Source organism: Schistocerca serialis, chromosome 9 (genome assembly GCF_023864345.2).
Source record: "Schistocerca serialis cubense isolate TAMUIC-IGC-003099 chromosome 9, iqSchSeri2.2, whole genome shotgun sequence".
Lineage (NCBI taxonomy): Eukaryota > Metazoa > Arthropoda > Insecta > Orthoptera > Acrididae > Schistocerca > Schistocerca serialis.
Genome location: NC_064646.1, coordinates 349,502,783 through 349,529,224, shown reverse-complemented (window position 1 = coordinate 349,529,224; position 26,442 = coordinate 349,502,783). Strand labels below are relative to the sequence as shown.

The 26,442-nt window shown below is 40.9% G+C and overlaps 1 protein-coding gene across 2 annotated transcripts in view; it reads left to right on the top strand.

The window, feature by feature from the left end:
* The window catches only part of LOC126419034 (protein SGT1 homolog), a 30,170-nt gene extending 4,038 nt beyond the window's left edge, over nucleotides 1-26,132 (top strand). For both annotated transcript variants that reach the window (XM_050086095.1, XM_050086094.1), the window contains exons 2-6: nucleotides 4,656-4,854; nucleotides 5,569-5,676; nucleotides 5,769-5,865; nucleotides 25,327-25,511; nucleotides 25,586-26,132. In XM_050086095.1, the coding sequence (XP_049942052.1) occupies nucleotides 4,681-4,854; nucleotides 5,569-5,676; nucleotides 5,769-5,865; nucleotides 25,327-25,511; nucleotides 25,586-25,690 (669 nt within the window). In that variant the 5' untranslated portion in view covers nucleotides 4,656-4,680 and the 3' untranslated portion in view covers nucleotides 25,691-26,132. The remainder of the gene's footprint in view (nucleotides 1-4,655; nucleotides 4,855-5,568; nucleotides 5,677-5,768; nucleotides 5,866-25,326; nucleotides 25,512-25,585) is intronic.
* The last annotated feature ends 310 nt before the right edge of the window (nucleotides 26,133-26,442 follow it).

Genomic DNA, 26,442 nt, shown 5'->3' with positions numbered 1-26,442 from the left:
GCTGGAGAAAATAATCCAGATGGTGGGTTGTGAAGTGGCTGCTGGACTCGAGCACGTTTTGTTCAGCTGTGTGTTGGGCCACTATGTGATAAATTCTGTTCTTGGCCCCAGTTTGGCAGTGGCCATTCACTGTGGCAGACAGCTGGTCAGGCGTCATACTGACATAAAAAGCTATGCAGTGACTGCTGCCAGAGTTGGTATATGACATGGCTGCTTTCACAGGTGGCTTGCCCCTAATAGACTGGGTGTGGAAGAGCATGGTGCAAGACCCGCCCAATCCACCCGGCCAGCACTTCCTACTCCAGTAAACTGTCTCCAATGTTTCAAGTTTCTTGTTGTTGTGGTCTTCAGTCCTGAGACTGGTTTGATGCATCTCTCCATGCTACTCTATCCTGTGCAAGCTTTTTCATCTCCCAGTACCTACTGCAACCTACATCCTTCTGAATCTGCTTAGTGTATTCATCTCTTGGTCTCCCTCTACGATTTTTACCCTCCACGCTGCCCTCCAATACTAAATTGGTGATCCCTTGATGCCTCAGAACATGTCCTACCAGCCGATCCCTTCTTCTGGTCAAGTTGTGCCACAAACTTCTCTTCTCCCCAATCCTATTCAATACTTCCTCATTAGTTATGTGATCTACCCATCTAAACTTCAGCATTCTTCTGTAGCACCACATTTCGAAAGCTTCTATTCTCTTCTTGTCCAAACTATTTATCGTCCATGTTTCACTTCCATACATGGCTACACTCCATACAAATACTTTCAGAAATGACTTTCTGACACTTAAATCTATACTCGATGTTAACAAATTTCTCTTCTTCAGAAACGCTTTCCTTGCCATTGCCAGTCTACATTTTATATCCTCTCTACTTCGACCATCATCAGTTATTTTGCTCCCCAAATACCAAAACTCATCTACTACTTTAAGTGTCTCATTTCCTAATCTAATTCACTCAGCATCACCCGACTTAATTAGACTACATTCCATTATCCTTGTTTTGCTTTTGTTGGTGTTCATCTTATATCCTCCTTTCAAGACACTGTCCATTCCATTCAACTGCTCTTCCAAGTCCTTTGCTGTCTCTGACAGAATTAGAATGTCATCGGCGAACCTCAAAGTTTTTATTTCTTCTCCATGAATTTTAATACTTACTCCAAATTTTTCTTTTGTTTCCTTTACTGCTTGCTCAATATACAGATTGAATAACATCGGGGGATAGACTACAACCCTGTCTTACTCCCTTCCCAACCACTGCTTCCCTTTCATGTCCCTCGATTCTTATAACTGACATCTGGTTTCTGTACAAATTGTAAATAGCCTTTCGCTCCCTGTATTTTACCCCTGCCACCTTTAGAATTTGAAAGAGAGTATTCCAGTCAACATTGTCAAAAGCTTTCTAAGTCTACAAATGCTAGAAACGTAGGTTTGCCTTTCCTTAATCTTTCTTCTAAGATAAGTCGTAAGGTCAGTATTGCCTCACATGTTCCAGTGTTTCTACGGAATCCAAACTGATCTTCCCCGAGGTCGGCTTCTACTAGTTTTTCCATTCGTCTGTAAAGAATTCGTGTTAGTATTTTGCAGCTGTGACTTATTAAACTGATAGTTCGGTAATTTTCACATCTGTCAACACCTGCTGTCTTTGGGATTGGAATTATTATATTCTTCTTGAAGTCTGAGGGTATTTCGCCTGTTTCATACATCTTGCTCACCAGATGGTAGAGTTTTGTCAGGACTGGCTCTCCCAAGGCCGTCAGTAGTTCCAATGGAATGTTGTCTACTCCCGGGGCCTTGTTTCGACTCAGGTCTTTCAGTGCTCTGTCAAACTCTTCACGCAGTATCATATCTCCCATTTCATCTTCATCTACATCCTCTTCCATTTCCATAATATTGTCCTCAAGTACATCGCCCTTGTATAGACCCTCTATATACTCCTTCCACCTTTCTGCTTTCCCTTCTTTGCTTAGAACTGGGTTTCCATCTGAGCTCTTGATATTCATACAAGTCGTTCTCTTATCTCCAAAGGTCTCTTTAATTTTCCTGTAGGCAGTATCTATCTTACCCCTAGTGAGATAGGCCTCTACATCCTTACATTTGTCCTCTAGCCATCCCTGCTTAGCCATTTTGCACTTCCTGTCGATCTCATTTTTGAGACGTTTGTATTCCTTTTTGCCTGCTTCATTTACTGCATTTTTATATTTTCTCCTTTCATCAATTAAATTCAATATTTCTTGTGTTACCCAAGGATTTTTACTAGCCCTCGTCTTTTTACCTACTTGATCCTCTGCTGCCTTCACTACTTCATCCCTCAGAGCTACCCATTCTTCTTCTACTGTATTTCTTTCCCCCATTCCTGTCAGGTGTTCCCTTATGCTCTCCCTGAAACTCTGTACAACCTCTGATTCTTTCAGTTTATCCAGGTCCCATCTCCTTAAATTCCCACCTTTTTGCAGTTTCTTCAGTTTTAATCTACAAGTCATAACCAATAGATTGTGGTCAGAGTCCACATCTGCCCCTGGAAATGTCTTAAAATTTAAAACCTGGTTCCTAAATCTCTGTCTTACCATTATATAATCTATCTGATACCTTTTAGTATCTCCAGGGTTCTTCCATGTATACAACCTTCTTTCATGATTCTTAAACCAAGTGTTAGCTATGATTATGTTGTGCTCTGTGCAAAATTCTACCAGGCGGCTTCCTCTTTCATTTCTTAGCCGCAATCCATATTCACCTACTGTGCTTCCTTCTCTCCCTTTTCCTACACTCGAATTCCAGTCACCCATGACTATTAAATTTTCGTCTCCCTTCACAATCTGAATAATTCCTTTTATTTCATCATACATTTCTTCAATTTCTTCGTCATCTGCAGAGCTAGTTGGCATATAAACTTGTACTACTGTAGTAGGTGTGGGCTTCGTATCTATCTTGGCCACAATAATGCGTTCACTATGCTGTTTGTAGTAGCTTACCCGCATTCCTATTCATTATTAAACCTACTCCTGCATTACCCCTATTTGATTTTGTGTTTATAGCCCTGTAGTCACCTGACCAGAAGTCTTGTTCCTCCTGCCACTGAACTTCACTAATTCCCACTATATCTAACTTCAACCTATCCATTTCCCTTTTTAAATTTTCTAACCTACCTGCCCGATTAAGGGATCTGACATTCCACGCTCCAATCCGTAGAACGCCAGTTTTCTTTCTCCTGATAACGACATCCTCTTGAGTAGTCCCCGCCCGGAGATCCGAATGGGGGACTATTTTACCTCCGGAATATTTTACCCAAGAGGACGCCATCATCATTTAATCATACAGTAAAGCTGCATGCCCTCGGGAAAAATTACGGCTGTAGTTTCCCCTTGCTTTCAGCCGTTCGCCGTACCAGCACAGCAAGGCCGTTTTGGTTATTGTTACAAGGCCAGATCAGTCAATCATCCAGACTGTTGCCCTTGCAACTACTGAAAAGGCTGCTGCCCCTCTTCAGGATTCACAAGTTTGTCTGGCCTCTCAACAGAAACCCCTCCGTTGTGGTTGCACCTACGGTACGGCTATCTGTATCGCTGAGGCACGCAAGCCTCCCCACCAACGGCAAGGTCCGTGGTTCATGGGGGGATGTTTCAAGTATTGAAGCCAAATGTAAATCGAAGCTCTCAATGACATTTCTTGCTTTAGCTTTCCCCCTTCATAAAGTGAATTCCAACATGAAATGTGTTAAGTCCAAAATAATATTTAAATCTCAGCATTCAGTAGTCAGTCTGAAAGCTGATTTGATTATAGTGCTCCACTGGCCAAGAGAGGGTTGATTTTCTGACCTTAACTTTCCCAAGCCAGTTATAGGGGCCTTACAGTTTATCGTGGAGTAGTTTAACTCATCTTTCACTGAAACAAATCATTTCCAGGAGGTGAACCAAGCTACAAGTGATACTTTGGACTGAACCCAGACTTTTATATTTGTGGTCTGACATTTATATGTTGAGCCAGGAAGCAATTGTACAACAAAATACGTGAGCATATCTATGAGACAGTATAGATATTTCTGGATGGCAACTGATCTTATGGAGTGGTACAGATATAAGATCTCAAATGACAGTGTGAATATAGCTTCAGCCTTGTGTAATTGGTTTACATTACAATACATTGGAAATATTCTGATCCCTTGAGATGCTGTTGGTCACTTACACAATATAGTAGAGGTAAACCTCTGTTTTGTGTTCAGATTTTTCCAAGTAACAAGGTTATTTATTGGCGTGTTCACACACTAACATATATATGTGACTTTTAGCTTGCATAATTTCTTTGCTGTCATTTATTGTCAGCCTTGATGGAGTGAATGGAACAGGTCTCGCTAATGTTGCCGCTGGATATCTTCCATCTTGCAAGTCATTCTGAATTAAGTCCAAAATTGACATATTTCATTACACTCGTAGGTAGTCTGAATCTGAATTGATGAACCTGTTTAGCAATTGGGGCGTTTTATGAACACCATTTATTTTGGAAGTCTATTTTGTCTCATTGGTGACTTTTGAATGAATGAATAAAACTCTCTGAATTGGAAATGTTCTCCGATATTTATCACTTTCATAAAAATAAATGCAGAGTGTTAATGAAATTAAAGTGTCCCTGAAAATATATTTAATTACTTTTGTGTTTTCACAGGAGACTCCCACCTGGGTGTGCAAAAATGGCAGAAGGAGCTAATGATGCAATTGCATCGGCAGAGAATGACAAACTGAAGCAGACAACTAAATTTACTCATGATTGGTATCAGACAGAGACACATGTTGTTGTTGCAATATTGTTCAAAAACACAAAGTTTGAGTCTAAATCTGTGAAAGTAGAGTATGGTGAACGAATGGTACATACAAATTACGTAATATAGTTAATATTTGTAGAATGTTCTATTCTTCATGCAAATTGGTTAAGTGTGTTTAATTAAGTTGTTTGTTAATGTTACTTTTACTGGCCAAAGTGTGCTTACAGTGTTGATATTTCTTACATTTTATGCTGATGTTGGCAATTCATTCACATTGGTCATAACCAGTTGGGTGATCAGACTGACCTTTAGTGTTGCCTGGGGCCCAAGTTAGGTTGGAATGTGAGCGTTGGGTTCTGAGATGGCAAAGCCGACAAATCTCGTCACAAAAATATGACTGCTTTAATAGAATGATGTGTAGTGTAGTACAATATGTATGTTAATAACTGTATTAACTTACTTGTATGTCATATTTCCGATTACAATGGAAACAAATGTGTGATAAGTTCTCACCTAATAGAGCAAAATATCAGCTGACTTTATTCATGAACCATAGAAAATTATGAACAAGCATATGCATTTGCCACCTACAATAGATGCTAGATTCAGTTTATTCAGTCTCCTTCTTTCATCATCTAAGCTGTTACCAGCCACACAGCGCAACAGCTGCCGACACTGTAAGTGCACTTTTATCCATTTTTTCGTGGAATTTTGTTGATTACTGTGCCACTCTGAAAAGTGGAGTGTCCTGTAGTTCCATACTGTACAGCTCTGTGGAAAGTTAGGACAGATCCATAAATGAGTTTTTTGTTCCAGCTTAGTGTCACAGCAAAACTTGAAAATGGCGCAGATTACAATATGGAGTTGGATTTGGCACATTCAATTGTGCCAACTGAGTCAACACACAAAACCTTCACAATGAAAGTGAGTCTCAGTTTTAAGTTCTATAACCTAATATTATCAACACTTGAACATTGAAAAATGATGTAATGATAAATATTTGTATCTTGCTACAGATAGAGATAAAAATGAAGAAGGCGGCAGATATCCGTTGGTCAGCGTTGCAAGGGCAGCCACAATACCCAGAGGCAGCAGTGGCCCCTATTCCTGCAGGTAATTGAGTTTTGTAGAGCAGCTATTTAATATTCCATACAGGTACAAGCATTGTAAGCTATAATGAATGTGAGGTTCATTGCTAGAAATTCTTTGTATGTATATTAGCTATGCTTGGGCAAACTTCCAAGTGTGTTGCTTGTCCTTAAATGAGGAGGAGATTTAATGCATATAGGTGTTGTTGGAAGAACGATAATGGAATATGACTACCAATGAAACTTTTCAGGGTATGTGACCATGTTGACATGTTTTATATGTCAACATTTTGGCAAATGCTTCATCGCAGTGATGTGTTTACTATTGGGGCAGTGCGAGATTAAGATTTTTATAATGTCATGTAATCCCATCATTACTGTCTGTCTATAATGAACATCATTTAACACTAGCTTTGATTTGATGTCCAGAATGGGGAGGTGGTAAATGATATCCTATATTGAAGTTTTTATTTTAATTCCTCGATGCTGGTGTCAGTGAATAGGATGCAAACCAGTCCAGTAATGTTGAATTTTCCTCCCATGGTACTTGCTGTCACTGAATGACATGTGTTACTGTGTCTTCTTCCACTATGTCTACAGTCACATATGGTGGTTCAGCCTTACAAGTTGGTTACTGCTGCCTGCCAAGATGATGGGAGCTTGTATTGTCACAGTTTGTATTGGCAGGCTTCTTCACAGTTTCAGTTGCCTGTTGTATCTTTCTCTTGAAGGTGAATGGCCTACATAGTACGCAAACTTACCAGAACTGTATAATTTTTTTGCTGTAGGAAGGAAAATATGTTAGCCTGTTTTGTCCTCCCGTCTGGTATTATTGTGGATTGTCACATTCCACCATCAATTGTATTGTGTTGCTGAGCTGGCTGGTCAACCTGGGTAACAAGTGCAGAGTGGACCTTTTTTGTTTCGGGTGAAGGTGAGAGGTAGCATGCAGGTACCTGTCGGCATTGGTTTATATCCTGTATATGTTTTGTGACTGAGTTAGTTGACCATTAGGTTTTCTTCCCACTTCCACATTGTGGAAGTGTAGTACATCATTCTCATCATCTCTGATATGATTTGAATACTACTTACCATGTCCGTGAGGAAGAGCTAGAGGAATGGAATGAACTCCTGAATTATCTACTGAATACAATTTGGGTTGAGAGCAAACCAGCTAAAAACAAAAGTGATGAGAAGTAGCAGAAATTAGATTAGTGATAATCTTTACATCAGACTGTGAAACCATGTACTAGATAATTTTAAGGAATTCTTTTACCTAGGGAGTAAAATAATGAGTAATCTGCGAAGCAAGGGTCATATGAGAAGCAGACTAGCACAGGCAAAGAGTCAGACATATGACTCGAAAATGAGAAATGAATTTCTAAGAATGTATGTCTGGCATACAGTTTTGTATGCTACTGAATTTCCACAGTCTGTGACCATGGGGAAACAAGAAAAGCAACTTGATATATATTGTAACAGAAGGATGCCGAAAATTAAATGGACTAGGAAGAAAAGAAATGAGGATATTCAGAATCACCAAGGCAGTAAATATGTGGAAAGAAGGGCCAGGGAGGTATTATTAAAAAAACATTGTGTAATAATTTACATAATACGAGAAGCACCAACAGATGGCAAAAACCGTATGGGGAGACAGTTTGGAATATATCCAACAAATAAATGAAGATATGGGTTATAGGTGCCCTCTGAGGCGAAGAAGTTGACACAGGAGAAGTCATGGTGGAACGCATTAAACCAGCCAGAAGACTACTAATAAAAGCTCACCTGGTTTAAGATGGTGGCGAAGTTCTGCATTTAGTCGTTACTGTGTGGCCAAATGACATGGCATCCACATAGCAAATCTGACATTTGAGTTGTCATGATGCATGCTAGGGTAATGTTCTTCAGATGTCTCCGTAATGACATCCTGCTTCAACTGGTGAGAGTGGGGGCCCTCTATCTATGCCATTCAACAGCTCGTAAAACTGTAAGCATACAGTCTGGTCTAAAGTATCCAGACACTCCTATTTAATGCAGTATTGACTACTAGATGTAATGAAACATGGACCTGTCAGTATGAAAGGAGGGGTAGTACCCAGAGAGGAAGGACCAAAAGACAAATCTCAATAAACCCAGTTGTACACAAGAATCAAGAAAACAGAGTGACGGAAGCAAGTAGAAATGATAGCGGGATAAAATGGTGAAGGTAAAAGATCTGCCCTGTCCAGAAAGCAGTTGGAGACCCGTGGGACACCTTACATGACAGGAGATGCACACTCTGCATCTGACCGGTGCTTCCACTCCCTCCATTACTAAAAGAAAACTAGCAATAAGGGCAAGTTGATAAAATCTCAGGAAAGAGAATGATGACAAAGAGACAGTAAACGAACAATGCATATAAAAGAAGAAGAAGAATTAAAAAAGTGGGACAGGCAGGAGCCAGATCACCGAGCAAGGGCAGCCATGGGTCAGAGCAGGTGACAGGGCACCCCTCCAATCTCTCAAGCGGCCAATGAGACTAATGTGCTCTGTTACAGCAAGGAGTAGAAACCACTTTCATGGATAAAATGTAAAACCACATCAGCTGCTTGGGTGTTGGTTGCCAGCACCACAGGTTGTGTGTCAGTAAGTTTGTTTCGTTGTAAGGTTGCCAAATTATAGCAGTCCAGTGGAATATCAGCCACTGTCAGACAGGCACCATACTGACTGTGGGGTGGACCCTTTTATCGGAGGATGTGGCCTTGTTTCAGCCAAGTATAGTAATGTGAAGCTGACAGATAACAGTAGATCCCCTGCAAGAAGCATGAAGATAAGAATGACATTTGGTTGTGGTTCCCATATTCAGAGAAACCAGTGTACACCAATCTTGTGTTGTAGGCCTCCAACAGCTGATGGCATAGTGTTGAGCAAAGGTCCTACTCTGGTACCCCAGTCTTCAAAGTTGGCATCCTGGTAGCCAACTTGGCCAACTGTTCGGCACGTTCATTTCGTGGGATCCCAATGTGACCTGGAGTCCAGACAAAATAACCAGCTGTCCAACTTGGCGGATATCTCAAAGGAAATCCTGTGTGTCAACCAGTGGGTTTCGATGATAGCACTGGTCAGTAGGCTGAAGGCTACTCGGGGGAGCTGTTGCTGATTAAGAATGTCTTGCCAGTGAAAGAACGAACTTGGCTGACGGCTCGAGCGATGGCTACCAATTCTGCAGGTAATACACTGCATCTGTCCAGCAGTGAGTGTAGTTCACTGCACCGTGCATGTACGTAGGCAAAACCGGTTCATCTGTCAACTGTAGGGCCCTTAGTGTAACCCTTTCTGAAACTGGAAATATGCTAAGGACAGCCAGGAACAGGCAGTGAAAAATCTGGCACCAGCAGAGCCTTTTGGTCCAGATCCCAGGATGGAGTACACACCATGGGGTGTACACAGTTGCTCCTTAATAAGATATGACAGTGGGGGTAGCTGGAGTGAAGAGCAGAGACCCTGTACAGAGTGCGTTCCATACGTAATGCGACGAATTTTTTTTCTGATGCAACGGTGTTAGCTTCAAAACAGTCTTTGTCTCATTTGGATGCGAGCTGCCGGAGAGTCAGGACATGCGTTTCCGTCAACCCCGTTTTGAGTTTATGTAACACGGCACAATGGATCATTCTGTAGAGCAATGGTATGCTATCAAATTTTGCATTAAACTTGGGAAGTCCGCCACCGAAACGTTTCCATTACTTCAGCATGCCTTTGGGAATGATTGCTTGTCCAAATCACAAGTTTTCCAATGGCACAAGTCGTTCACGGAGGGCCGAGAGATCACTGATGAACCTTGCAGTGGATGGCCATCAACCACACAAGTCGACGAAAATGTGACGCGTGTGCGCGATTGTTTGAACTCTGACAGACAGTTGAGCCTTCAATTGATAGCACAAACTCTAAACATGTCAAAAACAACCATTTTCTGCATTGTGACTGAAGATTTGAACATGAGAAAGGTGTGTTCCAAACTCGTCCTAAAAGTGCTGACTGACGAACACAAGCACATGCGAGTGCTTCGGTGCTGAGAAATGTTGGAAATATGTGAAAATGATCCTCATTTTTTAAGCTCAGTTATCACTGGTGATGAGTCGTGGATTTTTCAGTACGACCATGACACAAGAAGGCAGAGTTCAGGGTGGCACACCCCATTGTTGCCCTGTCCCAAGAACGCACACATGAGCAAGTCCAGGATCAAAACCATGCTCATTGTCTTCTTTGACATCAGAGGCATTGTCCACCACGAATTTGTACCTACTGGGACTACAGTGAACTCAGATTTTTACTTGGAAGTGCTCAAAAGACTGAAAAGGAGGGTCTCGCGCTGCCGAAGCGACATCAAGGACACATGGAAAGTTCACCACGACAACGTGCCGAGTCACAGCGCCTTCATTGTCAACGAATTCCTGGCCAGGACCAAGACCCCATTGGTTCCCCAGCCTCCCTACAGTCCTGACCTGGCTCCCGCTGACTTTTTTTTGTTTCCTCGGTTAAAAGGAGTCATGAAAGGAAAACATTGGAACTCGATTGAAAGCATCCAGGTGCATGTTACACCAGCTCTAAAGGACATTCCAGAAAAGGCATTCCAGGCATTGAAACACCGCTTCCAGAAGTGTATCAATGCAAGAGGGTGCTATTTTGAACATTTTTGATTATTTGTACGAATGTATTCAATAAATGGTTTTTTTATGAATCTGGTTGCATTACTTATGGAACGCACCTTGTATGTGAACTGTGATCGTGTTTCCAGCCCTAGGCCTCAGTTGTGAGAGATTGATCTCCCTACCAGGAAAAAGGACATGTTAGTTCAGATGCTCAGGGGAGGAATAAATGTGAATCACATAGATCAGCAGTTGTTGGCATCTGATCTGGAGTAAGCTGTTTTCAGGGCTGCTCTGAAAGGCACCTGTTGCAACTCAGACCCCACAGTGGTGTATCAGGTCTAGCATCGGCAATGCTGAAAGGGACACTGAGTCATATGCGAGACTACCATAATCAAGATGGGGTAGTATTAGAGCTTTGTAGAGATGCAAGAGTGTAGAATGGTCTGCACACCAGCAATGGTCTGCACTGAGGCAGCAAAGAGTATTAAGATGTGACCAGCATGTTGGCTGAAGCTGGTGAAGATGGGGAAGCAATGTAACCAGACATTGAATGCAAGTTCCAAAAAGTGATAAGACTCACCATAGTAATTGGTTATTGAGGCAGAATTCTGAGTGTGGGTGGACAGTACCATGTGATAGAAGTGCATGGCGCATGTCATGGCAGCTGAAAACTGGTAGCTATGGTTGAGAAGAGACCAGGACTGTCCCTTTTGTATGGCACCTGCAGCTGGCGTTCAGCAACATGCACAGTTGAGGAGCAATAGTAAATGCAAGTATCTTACAGGATGGGTGATAATGTAGACCTCACAGTTGCAGCTAGACCATTGGTAGCTATGGTACAGAGCCCTGCAGGACCCCATTCTCTTGTATATGTGGGGTACTGTGGGAAGCATGAACTTGAACCCAGAATGCATGATGCTGCAACTTCCGGCCAAAAATCTGGAATGGGGTTCAGAGACCACACGCTTGTAGGGTAATGACAGTGTGGTGTCATGTGTCTTCTGGAAGTTGAAGGAGGTGGTGGTAAGGTGTTGATGCCAGGCAAAAGCTGGCCAGATAGCAGGCTCCAGGCAAACCAGATTGTCAGCGATAGAACAACCCTGGCAAAAACAGCCCTGGGACAGAGCCAAAATACCTCAAGGCATCAACTCAGCACCAGCTCATTGTACATTCAAGCATCTTGCAGAAATATGAGTGAGACTAATTGGGTGAGAGCTGTCCATCTCAAGGGGATGTTTACCTTAGAACATTTGGCTGTGGGCACAGTCTGGACCTGGAGCTATGTCGGGGAATAGGGCTAGAGGCTCTGAAGAATTCACACTCACTCTTTAATGGCCAAGCCGATTTCAAGGGTTCACCCGGGTACTGTCTTTCGACGGGGAGGAATAGGGGATTGCTGAGTTAGCTGCTGGCAGAATGGCTGCAGGTGTGATCTGGATAGCTGCATCAGTACCTGCCTCACATGAACAGCTACAGCCTCCAAAGTCATATCAAGTGGCATGTGTTTGCTGTAGAAAGTGCTCAGAACATAAGTGCAGACACCGTGTGGAACTCTTTCATAATCAGTGTGATTCTTAAAATAGCCCCAATTGCTGCTGGGAACCAGGCAGAGTAAATTCATAAACACATTTCAGCTCTGCCGAGTGGCGGAAAAAAACACTACAGTTCCACTAGAGGGATCACACTATCAGCATCCTGTGGGAGCAGGAAGTAACTAAGGAGACAGGTCATCCCTCAGGGCTGCCTGCTGCCACCAGTTGTGAGGATATGGCATCAGTGCACATTGGTTCTGAACCAAGGTGTGTGTGTGGGGTGGGGGGGTGGGGGGGGGGGGGCACTAGGGATGCTGTCTCAGGGGCAGAGGCGGAACATGAGGAGTCCGGTGGGATGGAGGCCACCAGAATCTCCTTGGAGGACTGTTTCTTATCCTTCTCCCTAGATGATGTTGATGTCTGTGAGGGCAAAATGGAGGAGGAGACAGACAAAAAGCACATTGCCCTTGTACCATCCCTGCAGAATATCTATGAATGGGAAAGTTCATCTGTCAAGTGAACACACAGTTTATCTACCACAGCAACAACCCAACCAAAGACCTTTTAGATGCTACAAAGGATTATGTTCAGAAATTGCACCTACCTTTAGCATACTAAATCAGCTGAAAGTGTGGAATACTATTCATTTGTGAGGCAGTAGCAATGAGAATGAAACATGAAGGGCAATGCAGCAGCTCAGACAACACAGCAAGTCAGTGATGAGTACAACAAAACTATACAGTTTCTGGAGTTTTATGTATTGGCTATGCAGCCACTTCACTGCAAGAGAAAGAAACAAGAGGCGATTTAAACTGTGAAGTACCATTTAAACACAAAGCTTCGTGATAAATACTGGCTTCTACCATCTCGGCTGCCAGCAGCAGTGGACCTACAGGCCAGTAGCACTGTCAAGGCTACATCATCAGGCATAACAGTAAACATAATAGCAGAAGGCATATAAAACACTGTTTGGTTTGTCTGTGATCAGGTGCTGCAGGAGAAAAATCCATCACTGCTCTCTTGCCTCCCATTTGCCAATACCAGCCAGTTTAGATTAAACTAAAACACACTATTAATAAAAGATGTCAAATCCCACTCCTTCCAGCCAATCTGAAACTGGAACTCAATGACATTCTTGACCAGTGGATGCTAGGAACAGGTTAAAATAACACTATGTAAGACCTAAATGTTGCAGTGGCCTGGTAGTAATTGCATGGCCTTGATGAATGCAACTTAGTGGCCCAAACATTGGTCTGTAAAACATGATGATGTCATGGTAACATGCCTGCAAACGTTTTGTTGAAGCTGACAGTCGCCACAGAAATGTAACCTCAGATGGAAAATGACAATTTTGTCAGGTGGGGAAGACACTGGTGCAACCTTTAGACTATTTGGAAATCTAAAATTTTGTAGGGATTCTGGTCCGAGCTGCTGGTGGGAGTGCTTGTGTGTGCATGAGGTGTGCTTGCGTGTGCAAATATGTGTGTGTTTTCTTGGGTGAAGAAGGCTTAGCCAACAGCTTCAATATGTAACAGTCTTTTCGTTGGGCCTGTCTTCAACTTAACATGTCATCTTTACAGGGAGTAGCAATCTATTCTTTCCCTAATACCGTTCACATTCCAAACTGGAGTTTCCATTGTTTTAGATTACGTAGTTCGCAAGTTTTTGAATGTATTAAACTTGAAGGCGACATTTGGGGGGGGGGGGGGGGGGAGGCAGTGGCCTTCCATGTATGCCTAAATATTTTTAATCATTTGGAAGCTGTATCGGTCTTGTGAAAATTGTTTGAAAAAAAGTTAGAATGACAGCTGCCAGAAATGGGAGCCTGTATAATACTGTTTTCATGACATACTGTGCCAACAGTTGAAATGGAAATTTTTTTTAAATCCCAAACTGTGTGAAATATTTAGAAGTGTTATTGTTGAACTAAGCCAGCATTTTTCTATAAAGAGCATAAAGTCTGTTGTCTACATAGCTGTCTTTGTTACTAAAATTTATTGGAATTGGAAGGATCAGTAAAAGGAAGCACTAACTCTTAATTCGGTAAGGATAAATGTGATACACTGTCTGTTATGTGTTGCATTTCACCACATACTGATACAAAGTACTGTCTTGTATTACATATATATTTGTCTTATTCTTTGCCTTTACAAATGTCTGCTTGTGTCTGTGTATGTGTGGATGGATATGTGTGTGTGTGCGAGTGTATACCTGTCCTTTTTTCCCCCTAAGGTAAGTCTTTCCGCTCCCGGGATTGGGATGACTCCTTACCCTCTCCCTTAAAACCCATATCCTTTTGTCTTTCCTTCTCCTTCCCTCTTTCCTGACGAGGCAACCATTGGTTGCGAAAGCTAGAATTTTGTGTGTATGTTTGTGTTTGTTTGTGTGTCTATCGACCTGCCAGCGCTTTTGTTTGGTAAGTTTCATCATCTTTCTTTTTAGATATGTCTTATTGTATGTATGTTTTGGTCTGTGAATTTAACCAAATATATAATATACAATAACACAAAATGGTACCTCATGGGTTAGCACTTCTCTCTGCCCAGTCCTTCAGTTGTATCCATGTAACCTTTCTATTAGATGTTCCAGAAACCTTTTCTTGTTACCCACATTTTTTGTACCCATTAGATTATGTTGGTGAGGTGTGTAGAAAGAAGGGTCTCCTTTCTTTGTATTTGGATTTTGTGTGTCTCATAACATCCATTTTACTGAGCATCTGATCACTCAGTACACACGACATGTCAAGTTTTATTTTACAATATGCTTAGTAAATTTTCTGACTATATTTTTACATGCACAGTTATGTATTTAACACGTTAACATTATTAAATTGTTTTTCCTTACGATGTACTTAGCTTCTAAATTTTCTAATCGTTATTTCATAAATGCAATACTATTTTTTAGCACTGTAATCACAGATAAGTCACCTTCTCATTCATTAATTCTGCCACTGAGTAGTAGCAGTTTTCTACCAGGAGATCATGTAGTTTCATTTTCAGTGGACATATCTTCATGCTTAATATAGCTTTACCTTCCAAATTACCATAAATATTTATTTCCATGTAGCTGGGTTTTTCAGAATTTTTGTGTACAAGAAGATGTTTAAACTCAGTTATGTAAAATGCGGGGGCAGATAATACTTTCAGGTTCTTGAATAAGGGACAACATTGTTCATGTAGAGACAGCGTTTATTTTCCTAATGATTCTGTTTTGCAGTAGCAGGATTTGTGACATGTTGCCTGCATTCTCCACAAAAGTTTGATACTGTTCTGAGAAGCCTCTGAAATATTAAGTTTCAGACCATTTTGTTAAAACCATGCTTCTAGGCTAGTTAATGTGTTTGTACCATCACAAATTTTTCCTGATCTTTCTTTTTCAGTTAAAACTGTTGTTCCTATGTTTCTTAGGATTATACTTTCATTGCCACATGACTAGTTGGTTGACTTGTCTCATTTTGTTTACAAGGACATAGAATGACAGATGCATGAAATGGAGGCTGGCATAGTAAAGTGTCTCAAAAACCTGCACTGTCATCACTTCAAATGGGGGAATCCTGTTGCTCTTTTACTACATAAAGTTACCTGAAATTTTAATTAATGTTGTTTCACATTCTCAAAACTGTAGTGTAGGCGTACAATAAATCAGTTGCAGTGGAACTGTTGAAAAGTAGGGACCATATGTCAGCTACACAAGGTGGTCAGCCCATTATTCATTCTTGTTAGCTAAGAGGGCAAAGTTCGTAAAGGTGACAAGAACACCTGTTTGATTTACTCCACACCCTGCCTTAACCCTCACAGTACAGGGAGGGTGGTATTTCATGCCTAGCTTTTGAAAATATTGTTATCTAGTCATGTACTTGCTTTTAATCTCTTCTTCCAGAGTCTGTAATTGTTTTAAATTTTTCAGAAAACTTGACCCAAAAATTTAAGTCTTAGTAGTGGATGTGACTTTTCACAACATGTCAAGTTCATATTTTCAGGTTCAGGATCCTTCTTGCACATCAATATACCTTTAAAAAGTACATTGTTAATAAAAGTTAATAATTAATGAATTTTTTATTTATCTATGGTGGGAAAAAATAATGCTGGAAAAAAAATAATGCCCCACCCAATTGGTAATACACATTATGGAAAACGTGTTGGCATTGCTAGGGTTAATGATGTCCTCTTGGGAAGAGAATCAATTGTGTCCTGTGCTTTCCAGTGTACAGTAGTAATATCGTGCTGTCGACATGTACAAATGTGTACTATGACCAGGGACCGGAAAATTCACATCTATTTTTTGTCAAAATTCGCATATATTTTCTTTGTTTGTTAATGATTAGACGCACAAATTTAAAAAGTTGTCATGCTGTGTGAGTGAAGACTAGAAAATTATTTGTTCTTCAAAATTTACTGTTGAAAAAAGTGCTGATTGGAAACTTTTTGACTGGAGTGTTTGCTTTTCCAAAAACTTCAACACCACCTTCTGAAATGGTCTGTTGTAAAGCAGCAGCATTTTCCCGCCAGTTAAGTGAATGTGTCTCCAGTATAAGGTGTTTTTGGACATTATTTGTCTTTTCCTGCCAATTTCAAAATTAAAAAATCTCCAGACTACTAATTTTGACCTTTAATGGGCATTCAAAGTCTTACAAACCATGCTTGGCAGTGTTACAGAGAGAACTGACAAGGCACTTAGCATAGAAGTGGAACCAAATGTACGAAAACTCTGTTTTAGCGTTAGGGAAAAAACTTTGGCGTCGTCGAAAAACATTACCGATTTTATTTTCCAATCACTATAGCTCAGATGGTGGGGTCTATAGGCTGTAGTGCAGATGGCCATGAGCGTAAGCAGATGAGAATTTTGACTGCCACATGAGGAGTGATGTGGGAAAATAAATCCTGCTCCCATTTTGCTGGGCAGCAGCCTACTGCAGAACTGACACATTGTCACAGGGATTGGCAGTCTCTTTTGTTGTTGTAAGGATTATAATTGAAATACGTGATGCACCAGGATTAGTCACTTCACTTATTTCAAGAAAAGAAAACAACGGGCAACACACAACACAAAGCATTTGGCGATGGCTACCACGCAGTTGCTTGTTGAGTTTATCAAGGTATTGTTAATGACTTAGTTCAACTTTGCCACATTAAAAGTGTTCATATTGTACCATCTTTCGAGCTTTACCTAACAATTGTCTTGGCCATCAAATTGGACCATCTTGTCCAATCTACCTATCTGGTAACTTTTCATCTAGAAATAGACAGACATTGAGGGACCATTGGGGTGGTGCCTCATCCTGCTGGAATATGACATCAGGTTGCAGATGTTCCATTTGTGGCCCTGCAAACTCTTGTAACATGCGCAGGTAAACACCACCACTGATGGCAATCGTGATGAAAAAGAGTGGACCAGTGATGCAACTTTGCATCAATCGGCACCAAACATTGACCTTGGGACAGTCCCTTCTATTTCACATGTAACATGAGGATGGTGTGAACCTAATATAAGAGCATTATGAGCTATGATGATTGAGTTTGCCAGATACATGAAACATTACCCCACTCCAGAGAAACAGATTTTTTCAAAAGTTCCTCCTTCGCATCAGTCTTGCCTAGCATATTTACTGTACACTGTTCGCACTGAGGTTGGTCTGTAGGCTTTAATGCCTGCAGCAGCTGTACCTTGTAAGGATATAGCCGTAACTTCTTATACAAGACATAGTGCACTATTGATCATATCATTTCCAACTCTCTGGCTGTCGTATATTCTGATTCATTAGACTCTCTGCAAACACCTTACCTTGTTCACATTAGCATCTGAAACAGATGAGTTGGCTGCTCCCTTTTAATGGAGAACGCTACTTGTTTCCATAAATGACTTATGCCAGGCTCGAACAGTCGGCCAGGCAGTAGTTGCCTTTCATACGGTGTTCGAAAGTTTTGTTGCACTTGGCCATAGGATGCTGTCTGTATGAACTAGGCCACACATTGACTTTTTTCTTGTGGCGTTCACATTTTATCAGAATTTACAGTTCAATTCTGCATCAAAATTGCATCACCGTGAAAGTAAAAAAGATGTTTAGTTATCAAATGTTGAAAGCATAATTTGTTAATATTTAGTACAGTTTTAAAGCTATTGAAGCCTTAAGTTGTAAAGGTAATTTATAACATCCTCTATATCCTTTGCGTATTCCTAAAGGTACTTGTACGTCTGATGTATTCAGCCCATTAAGAAAAACATGTTGAGTTTTGTATGCCTAGAAGTCTTCAATGCAGTAAAAAAAGTTGCTTGGTTCTCAGTAAGCTTATATTTTGTCAATTAAACGACAGTGTGAAACTGTATCGTCCAAAAGTCAAAGGAAGGGCATCAACATCGACGCCACTGTTTACAGCAGTCTAGATTTCACGGACAAACAGAGAAAGTTGAATTCCATGTAATATCTGAAAAATCTGTGATGATTCCTTTATAGTTCTATGCTGAAATAGCGAGATATGCTGCCTACCCACAGCTCCCATCCCTGCCGCCACCCAGTCCGTGTAAGAGTCTTGCTTCCTTCACCATTTAGCCACAGCCATCTATAGGAACTGAGGATGATTTCAGAACCCAGGCAGAAAGTTTTATTTGTGTTGACATGAGCTATGATTTTTAGTTGATGACACCCAGTTTATTAAATAACTAGCAGCATAGCCACCTCCACATCTTAGATAAAACTTCCGGCAAACATAAGAGTGCAAACTGGCCACTGGTCTTACTACTTGGCCTCCTTCCTATTGGTCTAAAAGGGAACAGTTTTCTGCTTAAAAGTGTAAGAGGTGGTTGTGCAGCCAATACCAAAATTTGTCACATGGTGTCTTTTAGATGACTGCAACAAAATCAATACACATTTTCACCAAAAAAGTGCAAGGTGCTGTGTATGACTGTCATACAATAAATATTGCCAGCCATGTACATCGGAATGAGTGGAATCAACTTTTTGGGGGATTCCAGGAGCCCCAGAGGAGCTTTCACCATAGGTGCCCCAGTGTTCCTGCCCAGGACAGCAGCCTGAAGCCTGTTGTTAATTCTGACCATTGCATCTTTCTGCTGTTTCCGGATGGTGGCCACCTAGCTCAGTTGCTATCAATTTGGTGCTATGTACAAAAGTACTGATGCAAGTTATTCCAAGCTGTCGGGGGGGGGGGGGGGGGGGGTGTTATCAGAGAGGTCCCAAGCAGATTAAAAGAGATCTGACTACATGATAGCCACATATTAGGTGGCTCAAAATTTTGCTACTAATGTTATGATCTACTCTAAAAGGAAAGGTGGAACTCGCCATGGTATCTTTTTGATGACTGCAGCAATATCAATACACATTTTCACCAAAAAAGTGCAAGGTGCTGTGTATGACTGTCATACAATAAATATTGCCAGTTATTGCAGTGGAATCAATGTAGTTAAGTGTAATTTATTTCTTTAAGATGCTGCAGATGCTTCTGTCACTCACTTCATTTGCTTTTAAATAATTTGTCGTGTGTCCCCTCCCCCCTTTCTTGAAGAGAGAGGCCAAATCAATGAATTGTGTAGAAAAATTACAGATTAAATTGGAAAAAGATGATTAGTGTTCAGTAGGCACATCGACAGGGGCTATCCCAGAAGACTGACAAGAAAAAAATATACATTTTAAAAATTACAAGATCAATGCAACAGGCTTAAGTAAGTGCATGAAGGCCTAGAAGAAATTGGCATAAATAAGCAAAAACTTGAAGATAAAACAAAATGTAGCAACAAACTGAAGAGATGGGAAGATTTCAGAGACAACAGTTCCTAAAAGACAATACAACACTCTCAGGCAGTCATAGTGACTTGCTTGTTGTGCTCTGACAAATGAGTTTTAGATTTTATCTTTACTGCTGCTTTCTCTAATGAATTGTCATTACATTAATGGATTATTTATGTGTATACTGAAGTTTTATCGCATACAGTGTTCAACAGTTTTATAATAATTTGTAATGTTGCTGTAGGAATTTTTTAGGATGGAAATGTGTCGTATCAAAATAGGCTAATGAGCAATTTACACTGATCAGCCAGAAAATTATGACTACCGACCTAATAGCCAGTATGTCCACCTTTGTCATGGATACCAATGGCAACGCATCATGGTGTAGAAGCAGTAAGGTATTAGTAGGTTGCTGGAGAGAGTTGGCACCACATTTGCACATAGAAGTCACCTAATTCCCATAAATTGTGGTGAGGAGAGTGATGAGTTCTGGCACCATGTTCAGTTGCATGCCAGATGTGTTTGATTGAGTTCCGGCAAGTTGGGTGGAAAGGGGGAGGGGGGTGGCAGTTCATCAATTGGAACTCACAACTTTGTTCATCGAACCACTCCATAGGACTCTTGGCCTTGTAACATGTCTGTACCCAGTGTACTATACTCCTTGGCCCTCATGGTGCCTTGCGTGAGCTCCACTGGACCGGTGGATGCCCATGTGAATGTTCCCCAGAGCATAATGGAGTTGCTACCAACTTGTCTTTGACCCGCAGTAAAGGTGTCAAGTAGCTGTTCCTAGTACAGGTGTCAAGGAGCTATTACCCGGAAGACAACAGATTTGCACCCTCCCCTCGGCATGATGAAGAAGGTACCGAGCAGACCATGCAACACTCTGCCACTGCACCAGCATCAAGTGCTGATGGTCATGGGTTCATTTCAGTTGTAGTTGCCGATGTCATGGGGTTAGCATTGGCACATGCATGGGTCGTTGGCTGCGGAGGTCTGTCATTAGAAGTGTTTAGGCACATTGGTACTTTAACCAGCATTAAAGTCTGATGTTAGTTCCACCACAGTTTGCTGCCTGTTCTGTTCCTGTGCTGTTAGACATCTGTAAAGAGGGTTGGCCACCCAACCCCACGCCATCTCGACTTGGTTGAAGACACTCACCTCAGCATTCCCACAGCACCCGATAAGTCGTGCAGTTTCCGAAATGCTCATGCCAATACTCTCGGCCATCACAATTTGCCCACGGTCAAGCTCAGATTAATCATATGCCTTGCCCATTCTATGCACAGACAGTACGTGTACTAATACTACATGCTACATGTGTGTGTCTGACTAGCAGTCATTCCTTGCCATGTGATGCTACTGTCACCTGGATGTGTTTATATCGGTAGTAGTTTGGTGGTCATGTTCTGGCTGATCATTGTAAATACTCCGTGTAAGCAGCTAGCGTCAGAAAAAGGAAGAATAATGTTTGTAAGCATAACTGCCCTGAGTCTCTGTCCATAACTACGCACTAAAACACAAACATGTAAGGTGGATATTAAGACAACTTTTTCTGAGGATACACTGCAGTTATCACATGATTTACATACAGCAGTTAAATGGTTACTGTTCTCTTATTTCAGTTCCACATTGTATCAGGTTCAGTAGAACTACAAAAGACAAAATTTATGACAAAATATTGTTAAACTCTTTCGTGCATGTCAAAGATTTTACATCATCGTCATCATCATCATCATCATCATTTAAGACTGATTATGCCTTTCAGCATTCAGTCTGGAGCATAGCCCCCTTACATAATTCCTCCATGATCCCTTATTCAGTGCTAATGTTGGTGCCTCTTCTGATGTTAAACCTATTACTTCAAAATCATTCTTAACCGAATCCAGGTACCTTCTCCTTGGTCTGCCCCAACTCCTCCTACCCTCTACTGCTGAACCCATGAGTCTCTTGGGTAACCTTGCTTCTCCCATGCGTGTAACATGACCCCATCATCTAAGCCTGTTCGCCCTGACTGCTACATCTATAGAGTTCATTCCCAGTTTTTCTTTGATTTCCTCATTGTGGACACCCTCCTGCCATTGCTCCCATCTACTAGTACCTGCAATCATCCTAGCTACTTTCATATCCGTAACCTCAACCTTGTTGATAAGGTAACCTGAATCCACCCAGCTTTCGCTCCCGTACAACAAAGTTGGTCGAAAGATTGAACGGTGCACAGATAACTTAGTCTTGGTACTGACTTCCTTCTTGCAGAAGAGAGTAGATCGTAGCTGAGCGCTCACTGCATTAGCTTTGCTGCACCTCACTTTCAGTTCTTTCACTATGTTGCCATCCTGTGAGAATATGCATCCTAAGTACTTGAAACCGTCCACCTGTTCTAACTTTGTTCCTCCTATTTGGCACTCAATCCGTTTATATTTCTTGCCCACTGACATTACTTTCGTTTTGGAGATGCAATCTTACATTTCTGATCTAGCTCTGAAATATTACTTTGCAAACTTTCAATCAAATCTGCCATCACAACTAAGTCATCCGTATATGCAAGACTGCTTATTTTGTGTTCACATATCTTAATCTCACCCAGCCAGTCTATTGTTTTCAACATATGATCCATAAATAATATGAACAACAGTGGAGACAGGTTGCAGCCTTGTCTTACCCCTGAAACTACTCTGAACCATGAACTCAGTTTACCGTCAACTCTAACTGCTGCCTGACTATCCACGTAAAGACCTTTAATTGCTTGCAAAAGTTTGCCTCCTATTCCATAATCTCGTAGAACAGACAATAACTTCCTCTTAGGAACCCGGTCATATGCCTTTTCTAGATCTATAAAGCATAGATACAATTCCCTGTTCCACTCATAACACTTCTCCATTATTTGCCGTAAGCTAAAGATCTGGTCCTGACAACCTCTAAGACGCCTAAACCCACAGTGATTTTCATCCAATTGGTCCTCAATTAATACTCGCACTTTCCTTTCAGCAATACCTGAGAAGATTTTACCCACAACGCTGATTAAAGAGATACCTCTGTAGTTGTTACAATCTTTTCTGTTTCCATGTTTAAAGATTGGTGTGATTACTGTTTTTGTCCAGTCTGATGGAACCTGTCCCGACTCCCAGGCCATTTCAATTACCCTGTGTAGCCATTTAAGACCTGACATTCCACTGTATTTGATGAGTTCCGACTTAATTTCATCCACCCCAGCTGCTTTATTGCACTGCAATCTATTGACCATTTTCTCCACTTCCTCAAATGTGATCCTATTTCCATCATCATTCCTATCCCATTCTACCTCGAAATCTGAAACGTTACTGATCGTATTTTCACCTACATTGAGCAACTCTTCAAAATATTCCCTCCATCTGCCCAAGGCATCCACAGGATTCACCAGCAGTTTTCCTGACCTGTCCAAAATACTTGTCATTTCCTTCTTACCTCCCTTTCGAAGACTGCTAATTACACTCCAGAATGGTTTTCCAGCAGCTTGACCCATAGTCTCCAGCCTGTTTCCAAAGTCTTCCCAAGATTTCTTCTTGGATGCTGCAATTATCTGTTTGGCTTTGTTTCTTTCTTCAACATAACTTTCTCTGTCTACCTGAGTTCTAGTATGTAGCCATTTTTGATACGCCTTCTTTTTCCTTTTACAGGTTGCCTTGACTGTGTCATTCCACCAAGCTGTTTGCTTCATCCTACTTTTAGACACTACTGTTCCAAGACATTCTTTAGCCACTTCTAGTACTTTGTCCCTATACCTTGTCCATTCCTTTTCCAATGACTGTAATTGACTACATTCAATTAACTGGTACCTTTCTGAGATAGCTGTTATGTACTTATGCCTGATTTCCTTATCCTGAAGTTTCTCCACTCTTATCCTCCTACATATGGACCTGACCTCCTGCACTTTCGGCCTCACAATACCAATTTCACTGCAGATTAAATAGTGATCAGTGTCATCAAACAATCCCCTGAATACACGTGTGTCCCTCACAACCTTCCTGAATTCCTGATCTGTTATTACATAGTCAATGACAGATCTGGTTCCCCTGCCTTCCCAAGTATACCGGTGAATATTCTTTTGTTTAAAAAAGGAGTTTGTGATTACTAAGCTCATACTTGCACAGAAATCCAAGATTTGTTTCCCGTTCCTGTTGGCCTCCATATCCTCCCTAAATTTACCCATAACCTTTTCATACCCTTCTGTTCTATTTCCAATCCTGGCGTTAAAATCACCCATGAGCAGAACACTGTCCTTGTCCTTTACTCTAACAACTACATCACTGAGTGCCTCATAAAAACTATCCATCTTATATTGATCTGTCCCTTCACAATGCGAATATACTGACACAATCCTAATTTTCTTGCTAGACACTGTCAAATCTATCCATATCAGTCGTTCGTTTACATACCTTATGGCAACTACGCTGGGTTCCATTTCTTTCCTGATATAAAGCCCTACACCCCATTGTGCTATTCCTGCTTTGATTCCTGACAGGTAGACCTTGTATTCTCCCACTTTCTCTTCTTTCTCACCCCTTACCCGAATGTCAGTAACAGCTAAAACGTCCAGCCCCATCTTACTTGCAGCCTCTGCCAGCTCTACCTTCTTCCCAGAGTAGCGCCCATTGATATTAATAGCTCCCCATCTCATTACCATTTGTTTGCCAAGTCGTATCTTAGGAGTCCTTGGTTTGTCAGTTAGAGGTGGGACTCCGTCACCTCCAAGGGTCCGAGGCATTTTGCTCTGATTGTTGCCAGCATCATATTTAAAGTACCAGGGAAGCAGGTTGCTAGCCTTACTTGCCCCAAGTCCCATTGGGTTTTACCCCTAAAGATTTTACAGAAACCATAAATTATATGAACTATCTTGGAAACTAATTTTGAAAAATCATTTTACATTATCTGTCTATTCAATACTTCCAGCTTATTCACAGAAGTAGGATGCTATTAAATGGTTGTCCTTGTTTCTTACTAAATAGGGTTCCCAAGTGACAACATTGACATAACTTGCTTAATAAGACATTTTGAAAGCATAAAATGATGTATAGTACAAGAGTCAGCAGAAGAAAGTTCTAATCCATCAGTCGAGTAAGGATTAGTCTGATCAGACTACCTGGTTTGTTTTCATATTTACCCCATGCTGGCAACAGGTAGCTCTATATGTACCACTGGAAGGTGCTGTATAGCATATAAATTGATTGTTTTATTAGATTTATAGTCCTGTCTTTGAATTTAACCCAACATTTCACATACGCTAACTGAGAGCACACTCTTATGGACCCCTTCAAATAGATTTCATGATCATCCAAGTTTTGCCTCAAATATTTAATGGTTATATAAGAAAACTTGATCATTGACATGTTTTACACAAAATTGATAATCTCACTTTGTGCTAGGGGAATTCCGTTGCCAAAAGCTAATGATCTTCTGTATTTATTTTACACCTCTCATCAATTTGTCTGTCAGTTCTTATGATACTGCCAGAACGACTACTGAAAATTAAAAATTTAATGTATGTTTTGCTTTCTTTGGCTGTTTTAATATTAGTTTTTCATATTTCAAATGATTACATCCTTACACAGCAATATTGAGTGCTGGTCCGCCAAAATATCCAAGCTCAGCCCCAAAATCAAAGGACTGGGATCAAGTTGCTAAAGAATTGGATGACAATGAGAAACCTGAAGGAGAAGCTGCGCTGAATGCCCTCTTCCAAAAAATCTATGAACAGGGTTCAGATGAAGTCAGGCGAGCTATGAACAAGTCGTTTGTAAGTATATGAAAAAATCCTTTGCATTCTATGGAATACACTGCAACAAAACTAATGTTAAATAACAATTGCAGCAAGAATCTGGTGGCACTGTTCTCAGTACGAATTGGGGAGAAGTGGCAAAAGAGAAGGTGGAAGTAAGGGCTCCTGATGGGCTGGAGTGGCGGAAGTGGGATTGATGAAGAAAATGAAGAACAGTGTTGTGTTATGCTTGTGTATTTAATATATTTTTGTATTTTGAAAGACTTAATAGTGAAAAACCAGAGAGTATATACACTGTATAGTGGTTCTTCATTTCACTTTTAATATATTGACAAAAGTCAGAAACAGAGCTGCTGTGGGCACATTAAACTTTCTTAACATTTTTGTGCATGATGAGTTACATGGTGGCTCTGGTGTGCACTTACTTTGGATTTAGTAAAGATCCTATAAAATGAATTCTTACATCTGGTGCAAAGCTCATAATGTCTCATAATTTTGTTAATCTTCATCATTGTTGTCTTATCTTGTAAATTTGTACAATCTTTCTAAATGCATGCTAATTTGTGTTTGCTTCTTTAAAGACTGAGTGTACAAAATAAATAATGTCTCCATATTAATAACATAATTATGCTTGAAAAACTTTTTTTATTTATAAAAATGTGTTACACAAACTAATTACAGGAAACTTGGTTTTCCTCAGTTAATTTGAGCATAAGGAGCGGTATGATGACGACGGACGAGTCGTTGCCAATGTTGACTGGTGGCCAATGCTAAATAGAAACATATAAATCAGAGTAGGATTGTCAGTAACGTCAATAAGGTGCTGGCTGCATGGTCTGGATCTGCAACAACTAAAATAATTAGAAGTCGTTGGTAAAAATTATATATATTGTACTTAACTGGTGGTATAGGATTCTTCTTGGCTGCATACATATCATTATACACAGAT